Genomic DNA, 16,791 nt, shown 5'->3' on the forward strand with positions numbered 1-16,791 from the left:
TTCCCACAAATGACTGCTGTGATTGCTCACTTAAAAGAACAAAAAATACATATATAATTAGAATTAAAAAAACAACAACAACAAGAATATAGGAAAATCAATTTTACTTCAAAATACTTAGAAGTTGCATAAAGAAAAAGTACAGAAAATATTTCTAATTATTTTGACAAATTATTTCCAAAAGCCATAATAATTATGTATAATATAAAACTACAATTAACACAGAATAAAAACAAACATTTATGAGAGTTAAAAAAGAAGAAAAGTGAAACAAAAAATAAACTTTTGAAGATACCTTGCAATAGATAAAAAGTGCGGAGATTCTTTTGTAATGACAAACATAAGTCACAAAACTCATTAAAATTTAGCCAAAACCTTTTCAAATACATAGAAGAACATCAAAAAAATATCAAAAGTGCAAATAAACCAATTAAAATATTTAAAATATTTAAGGCCTCGAATTGAAGAGAAGATTTCTCCGCTTATAAGATAAAAAAAAAAAACACTAAAAAAAGGAAGAAAAAGGAATATAAAACTATTTTCAAACAAGAATGCAGAATAAGGAAGCCTGTAATGTCAGACTATGATTAGACTTTTTTAAAGAAAGGATATCTGACTCTTGGTAAGAGAAATATCACTTTAATCAACTCTATAATGGAACTACTACTTCTACATAGTTTTGCGGGAAGAACCCAATTTGTCCATTCAGACGCCCTTCAAGCCAATTTTCATCAATTCGACTTGTCAGTTCAATCATATCACCTTCTTGAAAACCAAGCTCTCCTTCGTTTTCTGTAATTAAGACAAAATCTATTGTTTAAAAAACTCTTAATGATTATTCTAATTATTCTAATTAACTATACTTTCAGGTTTATTTTATCTTAAAACTTTAACCTATAAAAAAATTACTTTAAATGAGCCTAACTTTTTGAAACTATGAAAATGGTAGCTGATGTAACATCACTTAAATAAAAGCTTTAAATTACCAACACTTAAACTAACCTGGTTCGAAATCATACAATGCTCGACAGCATGGAGTCTTGGACTTAACATTGGGAGCAACAGCAGCAGATCTTTGTGGAGCAGTGGGTGTTGGAAGAGGTGAGTTCTTTTCAATCACATCATAAGCATTTAAACTACCACTATCATCAAATTTGGGACGAGAAATAAAGACACGATCCTCTTTTGGACGGCTAGCTGCTTCAGATAAGCTATTAAAACAGATGGGATTAGCAGAAATAAATCTAAACTTTTAAAAATATTAATTCTAGCAATAATTTAAATATATTCATTATCAATATTTAATTTTTTTGTATCATAAGCTAGCGAAAAATTCTTATAATGAATTACTATTTGTATTAAGAGAATACCTATTATTTGATGTTTTTTATTAAGTCTATCTAAAGTCCACAAATCTCCAGGATAATAATAAATAATAATAAATAATAATAATAATAATAATAATAAAAATAATGAATAAAAAAAAAAGAAAAAAATAATTCACTGAATTTCTAAACTTATAAAATAAAAACCTTACTTATCTGCAAGCTTCTTAACTAAACTTTCCATTAGCTCAGCACATTGGCGGTGATAGTCCCGAACAGCTTCAGCAAAAGCATGTATTTGACCTATGTGTTCAACCTGACATTCAAGCAAAAGTCAGAATGATATTTATAAAGTGTTAGACAATTTATGAAGTTCTTGTTGAATTTTATATATTGTAGAGCATTATAAGAAGCCCAAAAATATTAAACAAATTTAATAAAATAATACAAAAAAAATAAAAGGAAAAAAAATTACAGTATTCACATAATTAATATCAAAGAAAAATTTTGTAATATAATACTTTACTTACATCACTATCTATAAAGTTCATCATGCTGTTATAACACAAATCTTTTGATTCAGAGAATTTTTCTTCTGCTATATTTAACTCTTCTTCTGGAACTAGAAAAGTCACATTGGCATCAATAAAACAGAGAATTAAAAGTAATTGTAAATTCTAGGTACATCTTTAAAAACTAAAACCACGGTGTATTTAATTCTGGGAAATTCTTGGACCAATTAAAAAAATCATGACAACAGTGTGATCACTCAGTACTTTTTTTAAGCCATTGATTACTAATTTTTAACTCCATAACAAACATTTAAAATTATTATACTCTTCCTATTATGAAATAAAATATGTAGGTAAACTTAATAAAATATGCAGGTAAACTTAATGTCTCGATTCATCTTTATAGATATAAAGATAGTAGATACTATTGGTGTATGTTTTAAAATTGACCATAAGTTTTTTAGAAAACAACTTTGTTAAACAACAGTTTCAAACATTGGAGTTTAAAATAACAATAATAATATAACCATCATTTAAGTAACAATAATATAAGCATCATTTAAGAAACAAATTTATTGGAAATATTACCTCCTACCAGCATTCAGACAAACATTAAGAAAAAGAGAATATTTACACAAAAATTGAAATGATTTAGTTGAGTCGGCAAAAAATAAAAAAGGATGACAAAAACAAAGATTTTAGAATTCTACTTTGAAATATAAACCACAAAGAATAATTATCCAACTATCAATAAAAAACAATTACCTCAAAGCTCAACTAAATTGTAAAGGTTTTACCTCCTGGTTAAAGAATTCAATACATTTCACCTTTTTTTTTTTCCCTCCTGGTTGATGATTTAATTTCAATACTCTGCAAATGAGAGATTTTGAATGAAAGAGACTCTGTGAATGAGAGAGGCTGCCAGGTTTAATGTCACAGTGTATATTGATCATTAAAAACATTTTTGAATTTAAAAACCTTATGTTAAAGCTTAAAAAAATTTTTTTTAATGTGCCATCATAAAGCAAGCTTAAATCTCTGTAGACACTGATGTGTTTTTATACATTATTATTTAAAAAACTATATTACTACTGTTTATATATAAACATAAATTGTAATGAAGCAATTTTATTTACAAAATTGTATTTTAAAATCACTTTTTAAGGTCAAATGGAAAATGCTAACTAGGTATTACAAAATGCTTTTCAATGTAAGCACAGGATTAGGTCTAAGACTGCTATAAAGCCTAACATTTTTGGCAATTTGAAGGATCTTGAGGAATCCGTTGAAGGATCTTGAGGAATCCATTGAAGGATCTTGAGGAACCACATTTTTATCATGTAGAAAAGATAACTTATTAATCACAACTACTTTTAGAATGTTTATACATTTTATATGGATACATTATTTATATAGAGACCCTTCAAGATTTTTAAAGTAGCGTGGTAGAATTTATAATGGCTACACATATAACTACAACATGCATTTCATATATTATCTATATGTAATGCAAGTTCTACAATAAATATTGTAAAGCTACTGTGTAAAAATTAGTAGTTACACTATCTTCTTTTAAAAAAATGAAGTTTACAATTGACAAATATATAATTTAGAATTTATTTTATCTAGTTTGTGTACATAAATACATTACACAAACACATGTGTTTGTGTAATGTACATAAATATAATCCGATGTTCATGCTTTAACTCTAAATTTCCAATTCAGACATGCTTCAACAAGATGTTGAAAGTGAAGAATATTTTTTGGTGCTTAAAAAAATAATGATGATTATTTATATACTTAAATATATTTACAGATAGATTTCCTCAACAGTGAAGAGAGAAACTTTTCAAAGGATCTTCTTGTATGTGTTCAAGAGACATCATTTTTCATACTGGATATGATAAATCAACATGATCTTCATTCTGCATTTGTACAAAATTCTATTGAAGGGGGAGGATCCTTTTTGAAAGTTATAAACAACATCTTTGATGCCAATAAATGTACAAAGTCTGTAATTTATATGAATTCTGGTGTTCAGGATTGTCTAACTCTTGCAAAAGCTGATGGTATTTCTAAATTAAACCATAACTTAAGAATAGTATTAGAAAAACTTAATTTGCAAGATGTCATGTTTTTTTGCAGCATTTGACTTAAAGTGCACCAATACTTTGTTTGATCATGCTGTAAAAAATAACATGTATTTTTAAATTTTTAGTTTATTTTAGAAATGAGAGACTTAAATTTGTCAATTGAACATGTTTGTTTATATTTAGAGGAAAAACGTCTTAATGATTTAAGAGAAAAAATTGTTCGTTAGATAAGCATTTTGAGTTTCTAATTGTTTAAGTATTTAGCAATAATTATGAAATTATTTATAGCAAGTTATTGAGTAAAGTTTTTTTTTAAATTTTTTTGTATTTAGTAAATAATTTTTTTTGAAATAGCCTCAAGATTTGTGTTTTACTTGTTGTATATATGTTATGCAAAAGTATTTGCTGCAATAAAATTTACAACATTTGCATATCATGTATGAATATACAACTGTTTTTTTCCAGAGTGTAATATTTTTATTACATTCTGCTGTCCTGCCAAATATAAATCTGTTAAATGTTTGTATCTCCAAATGTCCATAAGCACAGTTTCATTTTCAATGCAGCTCAAATACCAACAATATATTTTTGTCTGATAATTTTATTAAACAATGGAAAATGAAATTTTAGCAGAGCATGTTAATTTTAAAACTACAGCAGAGATTATTATTGATGCTATTACTGATGAATGTAGCAGTCAAGTAACCAGTAGTTTGCATTCTAATTTAGATGTAGGAAATGAAGTTAAATCTTTGCTGACATATTTTAGTCATAGCTTTTATATGCTAATAAAGTAACTTGGGGAAAACTTTGTATATAGTATTTTGAATCAAATTGATTTGTTTCTAGTTTTATCTGTGGTTGATTCCAACAAAAAGGTCATTTCATTTTATAAGTTAAATTTAAGTATTGTTTTGCCAGTTGAATAAAATTACACCACATGTATGAATATATATGTGAAAATGGTTTAAAAACAACAAATGATGAATCCTTTTCAATGTGAAACAGTTTTACCAAAAAAATGCTAAAACAGTTGAAAATGAGCTTTTCTGGAATTGAATAAAAAGAAAACTTGAAAAAGAGGAAAAGTCTAGTAACACAGATTTACTAAGTTTGTATTCAGACAATTTCAATTGCAAACCACCATGTCATTTTTAAAGGTAAGAATGCATTGAGAATTCATTTATATTGTGATGAATGAGGTTTGTAATCCGATTGGTGCTCATCGTTCAGTACATTAACTCTGTGCATATTACTGATACTCATACTCTATTCATCACACATAAGCTCTCAGCATTTTTACTGATACTCATACTCTATTCATTAGCACAATTAATTCTTCGCGGACAACATTGAAGAACAATATCACAACTTTAGAATGTAAATTTATCTAATCTTGTGAAAGAAAAATTTATTAAGAAATATAAACCATAGCAGCACGCTTTAAGACTTTTAATTCATGATATCATGCATCTTTGCCTTTAATTTTATTTTTAATATAAAATACCTTATTCCATTGAAACACACCTTATTCTCTTTTGAACACATCATATTTGGTATTTCAAATAAAGAAATCCAAATTACAATTCACAGAATGACGAATCTTTTGTATGAAGTTGTCATTGTTTGAACTTTGTATGAAGAAAGTCTGACATTGTTTCGTGTTTAACTTTTTTTTATATCATACTGATTTTTTTAGTCTTTCATTTAACAACTAGTAACTGATAACTGATGAAAAATACACTGATAATACTAATAAAACAAGACAAATAATAATAAAAAAGATGGCTACGCAACAACAATTTAATCAAATCTTACAACACCCTGATTCTCATATTCTCACACAAATATACACAAACACATGTGTTTATGTGTACCAGAGAGTTTTCTCTTTCTCTATCTCTTTTTTTTAACCACAGAACACCCACCAGAAGAAGCTTGCAGATAAGTAAGGTTTTTATTTTATAAGTTTAGAAATTCAGTGAATTATTATTTTCTTTTTTTTTTAATTTTTGTAATTTTGTAACAACTTTATCTTAGTTTTGTTTTGCATTTCATAGCTGATGAAGCCACAAGATATGAGACTTTAGGTACTATACATAGTTGTAATTTCTTCATTATATATTGCTCTATTTATACATAGCGTTAAGCATTCTTACATGAGCATGAGATTTTGTATTTCAAAATAATACAACTCAAAAAAAACAATATATATACAGTACTGTGAATAATTCTTTAAAAAACCCTCATTGGTTCTTCATAGAACCATTTATCTTTAGAGTCTATAAATCTTCATTAAATTGAAATAAAACTTCAACAAGTGGAGCTTTTCAAATTTATTAGCTTCAGTTTTCATAATATATAAACAGCTTTTTGTAATATATAAAAAACTATTTTTGTGTATTATGAAAGCCAGTTTTTATGCAACTCTTGACAATTTTTATTTTGTAAGATAACACTAAGGCTTAAATTAAACTTTATTCAAATGAAATTTTTATGGGAGTATTTAAGTAGGATTAGAAGCAGTAAATTTCTTGCTAGAACTTCTTGCTAGTAATCACAATTTTTACTACCATTCTCTCATTCCTGGGTGTTATTTTCAATCTCATTTGCTTTGTCTCTGAACACACAATGGGAGGCCATTTTTCAATATGTCTTGGATTTGCTTTAGAGTGTGTCTTGATATATTACATTTTCTGAATTTTCATGGATTCAAAAATGTTTAAAATAGTTAATGGTGGATTAGGAAAAAATTTAAACCACTTTTTACTAGATAAAATAATATTTTTATGATTTAATTTCTTCTTTTCAACTCAAATAAAATCATACCACAACAAGGATTAGAATCTTATTAGCTGTTTATACTCAAGACTTGGTTTTTTTTTTTTTAATTTAAGGGCAATTTTACTATTTATAGCATTTGTGATGAGCAGAAACAGCAAAAGCAAAAAACCAAAAAAAAAAAAAAAAAAGAAAGAAACTTAACCTTTGGTTCCTTTGCTCTTTTTGTAATCATAATCTAAACGACGACTTTCTAATTTTTTTCGATGATGCTAAAATAGATAATAAACTTCCTATTATCAGATTATGTCAAGAGAAATTCTACATGAGCACAGCATTTTTGATAAAGATTTCTAAAATTTAAGCATATCAATATGCCTGTATTTAACAAAAACCAAAACACAAAAATGCTTGAAATCAACATTCAAAACATGATACAATCCAATTTAGTACAAATAAAAAACATGGCCATCTTTTGAAAATTTTATAATGTTATTTAAACAAATTTAATTTGATAATCAAAATTATCATATTTGTACTTTGAAACTGGATAATACATTCAATTCAAAACATTTTTATGTTTAAATTCCCATAAATTGAAATATATGAAACATAGCTCAAACAAAAGGCACTAAAACTGTTGAAATTATTTTATACATGCTACATAAATGTGCAGATATAACAAGCTTTACAGAGTGGCTTCAGAGAAAGTTAATAATTTCTTACATTTATTTCCTTCAAATCTTTTTGTTGCAATTGGAAGAGGGGATCCAAAAAATTTTGCTTAACACTAAACTCCTAAAAAAAAAAAACTATGTAAAAAGTTTGATGAAAAAGTGAAAATATTGATTTAAATTAAGTCAAAACATTTTGTGTTATTGATTTTTCACCATTTCCATGAATAAAAAAAAAGAAGGTATTTGTATGTGAACTCAAGAAAAAACCATTAAGTAAAATTTTTTTTCCGCTTGAAGTTTCATTATTCATTATATTTAATACAATAGGATAATGATCATAATAAGATATTTAATATATAAAAAATTCTATTAAAAATTAACACAATTGCATAATATAAATATAAAAAAAAAGATGAAGATTCTTAGAGTGATAAATAGTTAAGCTAACCAAAGAATCCTTGATTTCAGCCATTTGAGTAAAAGTGTTGCCACAGGCCAAAAGTGATTGTGCTATAAAAACGTGGTAAAACTTTAAATATAAACAACAAAAAAGTAGAAAATATGAACACATTTTTATTATAGGCAGTGGGATAAGGCTAAATAAAATGGTTCAATCAGGATTAAGTAACTCTCTGTGTAATAGAGGTTCTGTAGGACATAACTTATTTATAAAGTTAAAAATACTTATATAGAAAAACATTTTCATTGGAATAACTTACAGTAAGGAAGCTCATCATTTAATTCATTGCCAGCTTTTGAAAAAACATCAGCAAGAGTTTGCTCAACTTGTGGATACTTGGCAGACTTTGTTTGACCACGAGCTTTTTGATATGATGCCTGGACAGCAAGCTTCGTACGAGCACCTAAATGTTTAAGAATTTTTTTAAAATTTAATTTGATATGCAAACCACATACAAATGTAAAGAATAAACTAAAAGAACATGTATTAATACAAAGGTAAAAAAATTATAAGGTAAAAAAATTATAAGGTAAAAAAATTATAAGTTAAAAAAATTATAGATATTAAAACAACAATGATTTGTGATTCAAAGGATTTACAAAATGAACTTAGCTTGATAAGGCTCAATTTATTAAACAAGATTAAAGCAAAACAACTTTTTAATAAATTACTTGACACATTTTTCCTTACTTGGATTGGGTTGCAGATATTCTCTGGACTTACTATGAAGGTCCTCCACAGTGCGTGTTACAATATCTATTTTCTAAATAAAATTTTAGAAAGAATTTTCATAATTGATTGAAATACAAGCAAACCACAATTACTGCTGTTTTTTTAGAACCTACATAAAGATTAAATCAAATAAATACATAAAAATAAGTAAAGCACAAATACAAGCATGTATATACAGGAAGTTACTTTTCAAAAGGTCAAAAGGTGTTTTTGTACATATTTTAAGCCACCACCTTTCTGTTCCCAAAATTCACTCTTGATCAAACATGCTTTTTTGAAGTTTTTTCTGAAGAAGGAGATTTAAACAAAATGATCTGACAATCTGTATGCTTATCAACTTTGTTTTCACTATCATACATTGTCTCAAATTTAATGACTGATACATACACTCATATGTATCAGTAACTTCATTAACTAACTCAAGCCTTTCATTGACAACTTGATTTTGAACTTTTTTGTTCTAATTAGAAGAATTATTTCTATAAAATCTGTAGCAATATCTTTGATGCAGGTTTTGGTGCAATATTTACAATGACATCAACAGTGACTTTTGTTTTTTTTTTACAGGATTTTATACAAAAATTCAATTATTCAAAATATTTTGAAAGTATTTGAGCAATTTAAAAGAAATTTAAAAAAAAGACCAGGAATAACAGAGAAAGAATCTTTTACATGTTAAGTCTATACTCATACCAACTTTGATAATAACTAAATTAAAACTTACAAAGCAATTTTACTCTAACAATTTTAGTTTAAATTTTAAGTAAACTAAGCTAAAAGGAGTTTATAACTGATCATAATTTAAAAGTATGAGCACCAAGTCAAACATGTTATCTGCACAGACAAGATGGAACCATAAAATGTAAAAGAAGAAATATAATTGAATGGAAAAGTTAGAGGATAGTTTATCTAAAAAAAAAAAAACTCAGTTAGGCACAATGCGCTATAATACTTTGTTAGACAAAGCAAATCATGAATATTAGAAGCTGTAAGTATGATAATAAATATGTGGAGCTGTTTTAAATGAGTTAACATTTCTAACCCTTTTTTTATTACATAGAGATTTTATTACATAGAGGTTTATTACATAAATATACTTTATTTGAACTAATATGGTTTTGAAAACCATCAAATTAAATTTTATACAACTTTTAACAATTTTGAAACACGCTCATACACGACTTTTAGCAATGCCAAAGCTTCGACTTCAACACACATTGACCTCAATTGTTTTATCTCTATTGATATATGGTTTTAAAATATTGAATGGTTGATTTCATCAATTGAAAGAACTGTAAAAAATTTATCTTAAAAAATCATTTATTTTTTTACTTTCTTTGTGAAGTTATTGGAATTTTTTGAAATTATATTGATACAGTGAGTCCAAAAGTTATTAGCCCACCTTTGCATAGGTTTTTTATCTTTGCTGTCATATAAGAATTATAGGAGAAAATCACTGATTGTTAGTATTATTGTGTGGTCTGTTATCATCAGCATATATACTACAAGTTTCAGCTTTTTTAATCATTTTTATTCTTGTTTTATTGACAAACAGTATAAGTTTGTTCAAATATCATATACAAAAATTATTGGCTCAGAGGAAAGTAAAAAATTTTTTGTTCATCTCGAAACAAGTATTTCATCAAATCTAGTGTCAGGTAACCTTTGATTTTGATGCATTCTTGTAATCTACTTGGTACTGAATCATTAAGTTTTTGAACAACAGAAAACTTGATGTTATTTCATTTGTTCTTCAAGAGCTCATGGATATTCTTCGGCTTGTGTTTCTTCATCCTCCATCCCATAGATGTTTTATGGGATTTAGATTGAGTGATAATTAAGGCTGATCTAATGTTTGAATATTGTTTTGCTGGAGCCAATCCTTGACTAGATCTGTAAGTATGCTTGGGAACAATGTTATAGACAAATAAAAATTCTTGTCCGAAATTAAATTGATGAATTGTTGTCCGAAATTAAATTGATGAATTGTTGTCCGAAATTAAATTGATGAATTCGGATTGATGGTAACAGATAATGCTGCCCTAAGATATTACAATAATAAAATTAATCCATTGTATGGTCAAAAATATATAATTTGCCAACTCCAATTTATGTGAAACAACCCCAAGCAGTAACAGAACCCATACCATGTTAGACTGTAGCCACTGTACAATGTGGTTCAAACTCTTCTTTGGGTGTTCTCTATACCATTACTTTTCCATCAGACCTGAACAGATTAAATTTCAATTCATCACACCAAATGGGAGTTTCCCAAAGCTTAATTGGCTTGTTCAATATTGTTTTGGCATACTTCAGACATTTACCTCAATTGACCTTGTTGACTATATATTACAAATAAATTTTTAAAAATATCAATTTCTAACCAGTATTTCAAGAGATATTTTTTCATTATTAATGGGACAAGGCATTATATACTAACATAAAAATAATCTGGATTTTTTTAGAACTTCAAGTCCTTTATCTTTATTTGCATATGTAAAAATATCATTTTTTTAATACTAAAGGTAGCATTAAACCACCTTCAGCATTAAAACCATTCAATATTGGATCATACTTTTAATGCTCAGCTAAAAAAAATTACTTTTATTTTTTTAAAATCAGTATTTAGAAAAAAGGTAAAAGAAGACTATTTGAAAAAAATTGCACAGTGAATGAAAACTTAAGAAATGTCTTTCCAACTAACAAATTAAACTTAAACAAAAAATTCAAAAAATCTTAAATTTAAAAACATTTGGTTTTACTTTTATAATTGCTTGTTATTATCTTATAAAAGTAAAAATAAGGAAGAACTTAGATAAATATATTCTTAGCAACATATCATAAATAACATTAGAAAAGAGTGTTAACAAACAATGTTTATGGATTGTTTACTTTTAATTACAGTAGTAGTAGAAGATTCCTATAAGTCCTGTCAACCTATGCTGTTATATAAATAGTAGAATAAAACAACAGACTTAAATTGTAAATAAATATGTTGTAAGCATATGCACCCTGTGCATTACTTTCTCGTTAACAGGTTAGATAAAAAATTATCTATCATAAAAAAAATTACTTCGTATTTGATTTGATAACAATCAAAAAAGTGTATTTTCTAAAAGTTTTTTAAAAACTTGAAATCTATTTATTGACTATTAATGTAGTTTACCCTTTCTAATTCCTTAAATTCTTCTTCAAGCTGGGAACCTTTGCTTCCTGCTACTTTTTCACTCAAAAACTAAAAAATTTAATTGTATATTTATTATATATTGATTCCAGTTTTAAGAATGCTGATTTAAAGCAGAAATAAAGAAGTGCAAAAAAGAAAAACATTCACCTGACTTGTTTTATTAAACTGTTTTTTTAGCCCTGCCAGAGACATCTTTCAGTTTCTAATATACATACAAGGTGTATCAATGCTTTTAAAACTTATGTATGTTAACATATACTTATTGCTAGTTTATTAATAGGAGTCAAAATAACAAGGTTTTAGAAAATGCCAGTCAGTCTTATTAAATTCCACCGAAATGGATAAAAGAACATTAAGTAGTATATTGAATCAATCCTTTTCCTATGGTTATTCAATTATGACGCTTCTATTACTTAGTTATTATATAAATATATGTAATGTATTAAGGTAGAAATACAGTATTCTAAATTTATTATCAGGTCAATAGATGAGCCATACTTCTTAATCTTTGGACAAAAAAAAACACTGTTTCTAAAGACTATTATTGTACTGGATGGTTTGAAATCTAGGAACTTCAAAGATAACAATTTAAGTGAAAATACAGTATAATTTAAACACATTTTAAACACAGAATATCTTTAAAATGTAAGGTGTTCCATTTGCCATATTTACATGCTGTTGAATTGCATACGACTTTTAAAACTTAATTATAGTAAATAGATTGATCTACAGCAGTATCTTTACGTTTATTAATCTAGATTACTTCATTTGAAACGGTTCGTTTTACTGCGGCTCATTTATATTCACTATAAATTTCTTCGCCTAGCTAAGTTTTTAGATGGGTTCGATTGATAATTTAGATAAGCCACTTAATAAATTGCAGAACGCAGATTTGTAATAGTGAGAAGTTATCCAAGGGGGCAGGTTACTTTTTAGCGAGTTTTCTTATTTGCGTAATACGGCAATAATGTATTTCTATCAAAACGACTTACTTTCAACACTTAACTCTTTTATAAATAGTTTGTTTCATAATTGTTTAACAACTATTTTCGTTTCAAAGAATCTCAAGATTAATTATAACAAAAAACTATTTTCAAACTTCTTGTGAGAATGACAGTTCTAATAAACATTTCTTGAAAAATTTTTGCAAACAGGTTTCATTAAATCTTCAATTCTAAGGTAAATTTAGTATTATCTTTTTTACAACAAGAATAATTCTTCGGTTTTTAAATAGTATCTTAAACGCAAGCACGCCGAGTTTTCTCATCTGTTCTGTATTATTCAATATTCAGAGATTTATTCAATGGAAAACATTTTTCCTCATTAATACAAAACAGTTCGGTATTTCTTTTGAAAAAATTTTTAAAAGCGTATTAAAAAACCACGATCAGTTTATTTTTTTTTTTACAGGACAAGATTAGCTTTACACCCTTCAAATTTTTAAAATATTGTAACAAAACTAAATTTATGTCGATCTCATATTCATAATATTCATGACAGAACTTTTTTTTTTTGTATCGACACATGTTCATTAGCAGAAATGTTTACTAAAATAAATAATCAACATCAATAAATACTTCACTTCACCTGGCTATTTAACTTGAGGAGTGTTTAATAACGATCTTTTTCATTTAATTATTAACTTTCTTACACTGGTTTTGTTTTAAATCATTTTTACTGACTACCATTTTGAACCTATTGTTTTGTCACATGTTTATTTACAAAGAATCTAAATAAGCATGTGACAAAAATTGTTTTGCCAATTTTTTCCATAAGCAAAGTTGTAACAAATAATTCACGCTTGGTTAATAGTCGGTAATGCGAAAATAACTTTTTTAATAGGCTGTTTATTGATGAATACTTCCCAAAACTTTTTTAACTACAAATCTTTTATCCAAATTGTGTAAATATACAATAGTTATTTCTTAACAAATACTTGTAAAGAAAAATTTTTTTTTATTGTGTACATGGTGATTGTTGTTGCCTTACCACTAAAGTGTAACTTTTTGTAACCTTTTTAGTACATCTATTTTAGTATTTCCTTAATATACTAATAACTTTTTTTGCAATTTAATGTCTATGAAAAACACAACAATATCATAACAACAATGAAAATTTTGTCTTTAGATAAATATTTTAATATTTGCGAGTTTTTAACCCTTTACGATATAAAAACATTTCTATTTAAGATTCTACAAAATACAATCATTTAACAACATTTTTTGAGTTGTTTGATTAGAAAAACAAAAATTCTTTTTTAAATCGTGGACGCTACTAAAACAGAAAACGTTAATAGTCTCCGTGATTTGAAATAAGAAGAGTCATCGTTTTTAATATGCCTTCCACTTCAGATCACCATTTATGTGATCTGAGAGAAACACCAACTGTGATTTTTGAGGAATTCAAAGCCTTTATCTACTGTCAACCTTTTATATCGAAGAAACCACGTTCAAAGATCACTTTGAAATCTCTAAAAATGTAGAAACTTGCTTTGAGTTATTTAATAGCAAGTCGATTTCACTCTGATTTACCATTCAAATTTCTATGATAGTTGGCAAAGACTATACTGCCTTATCAAATGTAACAAGTTCCAGCCAATGTTGTATTATAGGTGGATGTTTACCAAAAGACATTTACAAAGTTCCATATTTATCTGATGGACTGAAATTATCTATAACTCATGGTTTGATTATCTGCCCAGCAAGCACACAACGTTGAAACAACGTTGAAATAACGTTGATTAACGTCGATCAACGTTATTTCAACGTTGTTTCAACGTTGTGTGCTTGCTGGGTACAATTCATGCTTAGATTAGACTTTTTGAGTTGTTAATCAAAAAAAAGCCAAGATGAGACACAGAGAAAGCTCTCTTTAAGCAACAAAAAATCAATACGCAGAAAATTGGTGATGGTACACGTATAACGCCAGGCTACTCTAAAGATAGCTTCAACTAGTAAAAATTAAAGTAAAGAGTAAAAATTTTTTTAAAGTCTGATGCCCAGAAATGGTTATGCAAGTTAGCAACATGAAAGTATGCCAAGTAAATTTTAGTAAGTAATTATATAAGTATTCTAATTAATGCGTAACATTGAAAAGAAATCTATTTCTTCAAATGAAAACAAAAAGTTTTGTTAGAGTAGCACCGGTAAAAAGCTTTGTTAGAGTAACACCGGTAAAACTTGTGTTGATGGAATGTTGTCCAATAAATTATAATAAATTATAATAAGTTATATCATTTAAATGTAATAAACAATGAAAAAGAACCTATTATCAGTGGAAAAAATGACTTGAATGCTTGTTTTAATGTTCCAGCTACCAACTTTAAAACTGATATTTACTCGCTACAATTGTATGGTTTGAAGATAAGAGCAGTATTTAAACCGCTTCGCAACCTTACACCGCAAGGAGCCGCTTGGTACGTATAATATCAAGTAGTGTTTTACTCGTTTAAAATTTTCAACAATTAAAAGAAAAGTTAATCGTAAAAATAAGAAATAAACCTTTAAATTGCAGAAATAAAACTTTGTATTGCAGAAACCAAACTTTGATTCACTCTCAATCTTTCGTTAAGACAAGGCATATTGTAATGCATAAATCTACAAAGTAATTCTCTAAAATGATTTTCTTACATCGATACGCAATCTGGTATTAAATACTTTAACATTAAGTATTTAATACCAGATTGGGAAAATCTTGAGATTTTAAGCTTAAGAAAATCTTGAGAATTTAAGTCTTTTGAATAACAACTCTTCAAAAGTTTAAAACTTTTTAAGAAAAAAAAGTAAATTTTTTCACCCAAAAACTTAGTGTTCTTTTTAGTTTAAAGCGTTTTTGTAGCAGAGTTAACTTTCAATTTAAGCTAAGCTTTAAGTAGAGCGGGGCTAGTTGAGCATAGGGGCAAGTTGGGCAACTAAAATATCTCAAAAACTACTCATCAAATGCCAAAACATCTAATGGATGAAAGATAGGTATAAATAATGGAAATGCAATGCGCATCAAATGGTTGTTGGACCATGGTCAAGTGAGATGCAATGGCACTTTTTCGATTTTAGACCAAAAAAGGCCAAAAAACAATTGTATGGCATCACTTAAGTGTTGATATTTTACCCATTTATTTGACTTTCGATTATACTTAGCCATTTTTCCCAAAGTATTACAGTTCTTTTTATAACCTGACTTTTGTGTAACCTAGTCAAGTTGGGATAAGTTGACCAGGTTTGAAAAAAATTGATAAAACAGGATTTTATCGGATACGGAGAAACAAATTTCTTTGGGTAAACATTTTAAGGTCCATAAAGACTTTTAAATTAATCATTATTAAATACTCTTAACAGTTTAAAAAAATATCTGAAATCTTTTTTTTTTTTAAATATGTTAGTATGATTTTTAACTATTTAACTTTTGCTTCTTTTAAAAATATTTTTACTTAAATATTACTTAGTCAATAAAATATATAAGTATTTTAAGTCAAAAGTTCAGAAATAAAAATTTTAAGTTACTAACTTTATTTTTAACTTACCCCATACAGCTTTATTTTTAACTTACCCCATAGCAGCTTAGTAAACTTTAGGGAACATTTTGTCAAACAAATCTAAAAAAGCTTTTTTTTCTTAAGCAATTCTTAGCAGATAAAACTTTCTTTCTAACAGTGAAAAAATTATGCAAATCCGACGCACCGTTCAAGAGATTTATTAGTTTTAGTAAAAATTGCTCAACTAGCCCCGCCCTACCCTACGTCACTAAAAATCCTTTATTCATTTTTTCGCCTGTGATTCTCTTTAGACCAAACTCAGAATCTAATTTCAATTGGAGATGAGAACGACGCAATCAAATTTTGACAACTGTAAAATCTTCGAATATGTCACTCAAACACAACTTCAAAATAAACTAAATTTATAATATCGCGTTTATCTGTTGTATTAGTGAATATTTCTTCTTTTTTTCTCTCTCTTTTCTTTCATGTTGATTAAAAATTCCAGAGTCATAAATGGTTTTATTGTATCCGTGGGTTAAGAACAAGATC

General features: G+C 27.0%; 1 protein-coding gene and 1 long non-coding RNA gene across 5 annotated transcripts; one reads left to right on the forward strand and one right to left on the reverse strand.

Moving 5' to 3' along the window:
* Positions 1-89: 89 nt before the first annotated feature.
* Positions 90-15,408, reverse strand: LOC145187248 (endophilin-A3-like). 4 transcript variants are annotated; one of them, XM_090099825.1, is made up of 12 exons: positions 15,269-15,407; positions 11,916-11,970; positions 11,748-11,816; positions 8,540-8,612; positions 8,109-8,252; positions 7,838-7,899; positions 7,439-7,510; positions 6,918-6,984; positions 1,856-1,947; positions 1,538-1,641; positions 1,003-1,211; positions 90-792 (listed from the first exon to the last, which is right to left on the reverse strand). In XM_090099825.1, the coding sequence occupies exons 2-12, from the start codon at positions 11,958-11,960 to the stop codon at positions 650-652; spliced, it is 1,080 nt and encodes a 359-aa protein (XP_089955951.1). In that variant the 5' UTR covers positions 11,961-11,970; positions 15,269-15,407; the 3' UTR covers positions 90-649. The 4 variants fall into 4 exon arrangements, with proteins under 4 accessions (XP_089955951.1, XP_089955881.1, XP_089956013.1 ...); XM_090099755.1 differs by lacking the exon at positions 15,269-15,407 and having other exon boundaries at positions 11,916-12,603; XM_090099887.1 differs by lacking the exons at positions 11,748-11,816; positions 11,916-11,970 and having other exon boundaries at positions 15,269-15,408.
* Positions 14,743-16,674, forward strand: LOC149892995 (uncharacterized). Its single transcript, XR_016456322.1, has 3 exons — positions 14,743-14,818; positions 15,081-15,183; positions 16,551-16,674. It is a non-coding gene; the product is annotated as an uncharacterized LOC149892995 (long non-coding RNA).
* Positions 16,675-16,791: the final 117 nt, after the last annotated feature.

The sequence above is a fragment of the Hydra viridissima genome, unplaced genomic scaffold (genome assembly GCF_058129835.1).
Source record: "Hydra viridissima isolate aposymbiotic clone 2 unplaced genomic scaffold, HvirCarnegie_v1 scaffold_1, whole genome shotgun sequence".
Taxonomy (NCBI): Eukaryota; Metazoa; Cnidaria; class Hydrozoa; order Anthoathecata; family Hydridae; genus Hydra; species Hydra viridissima.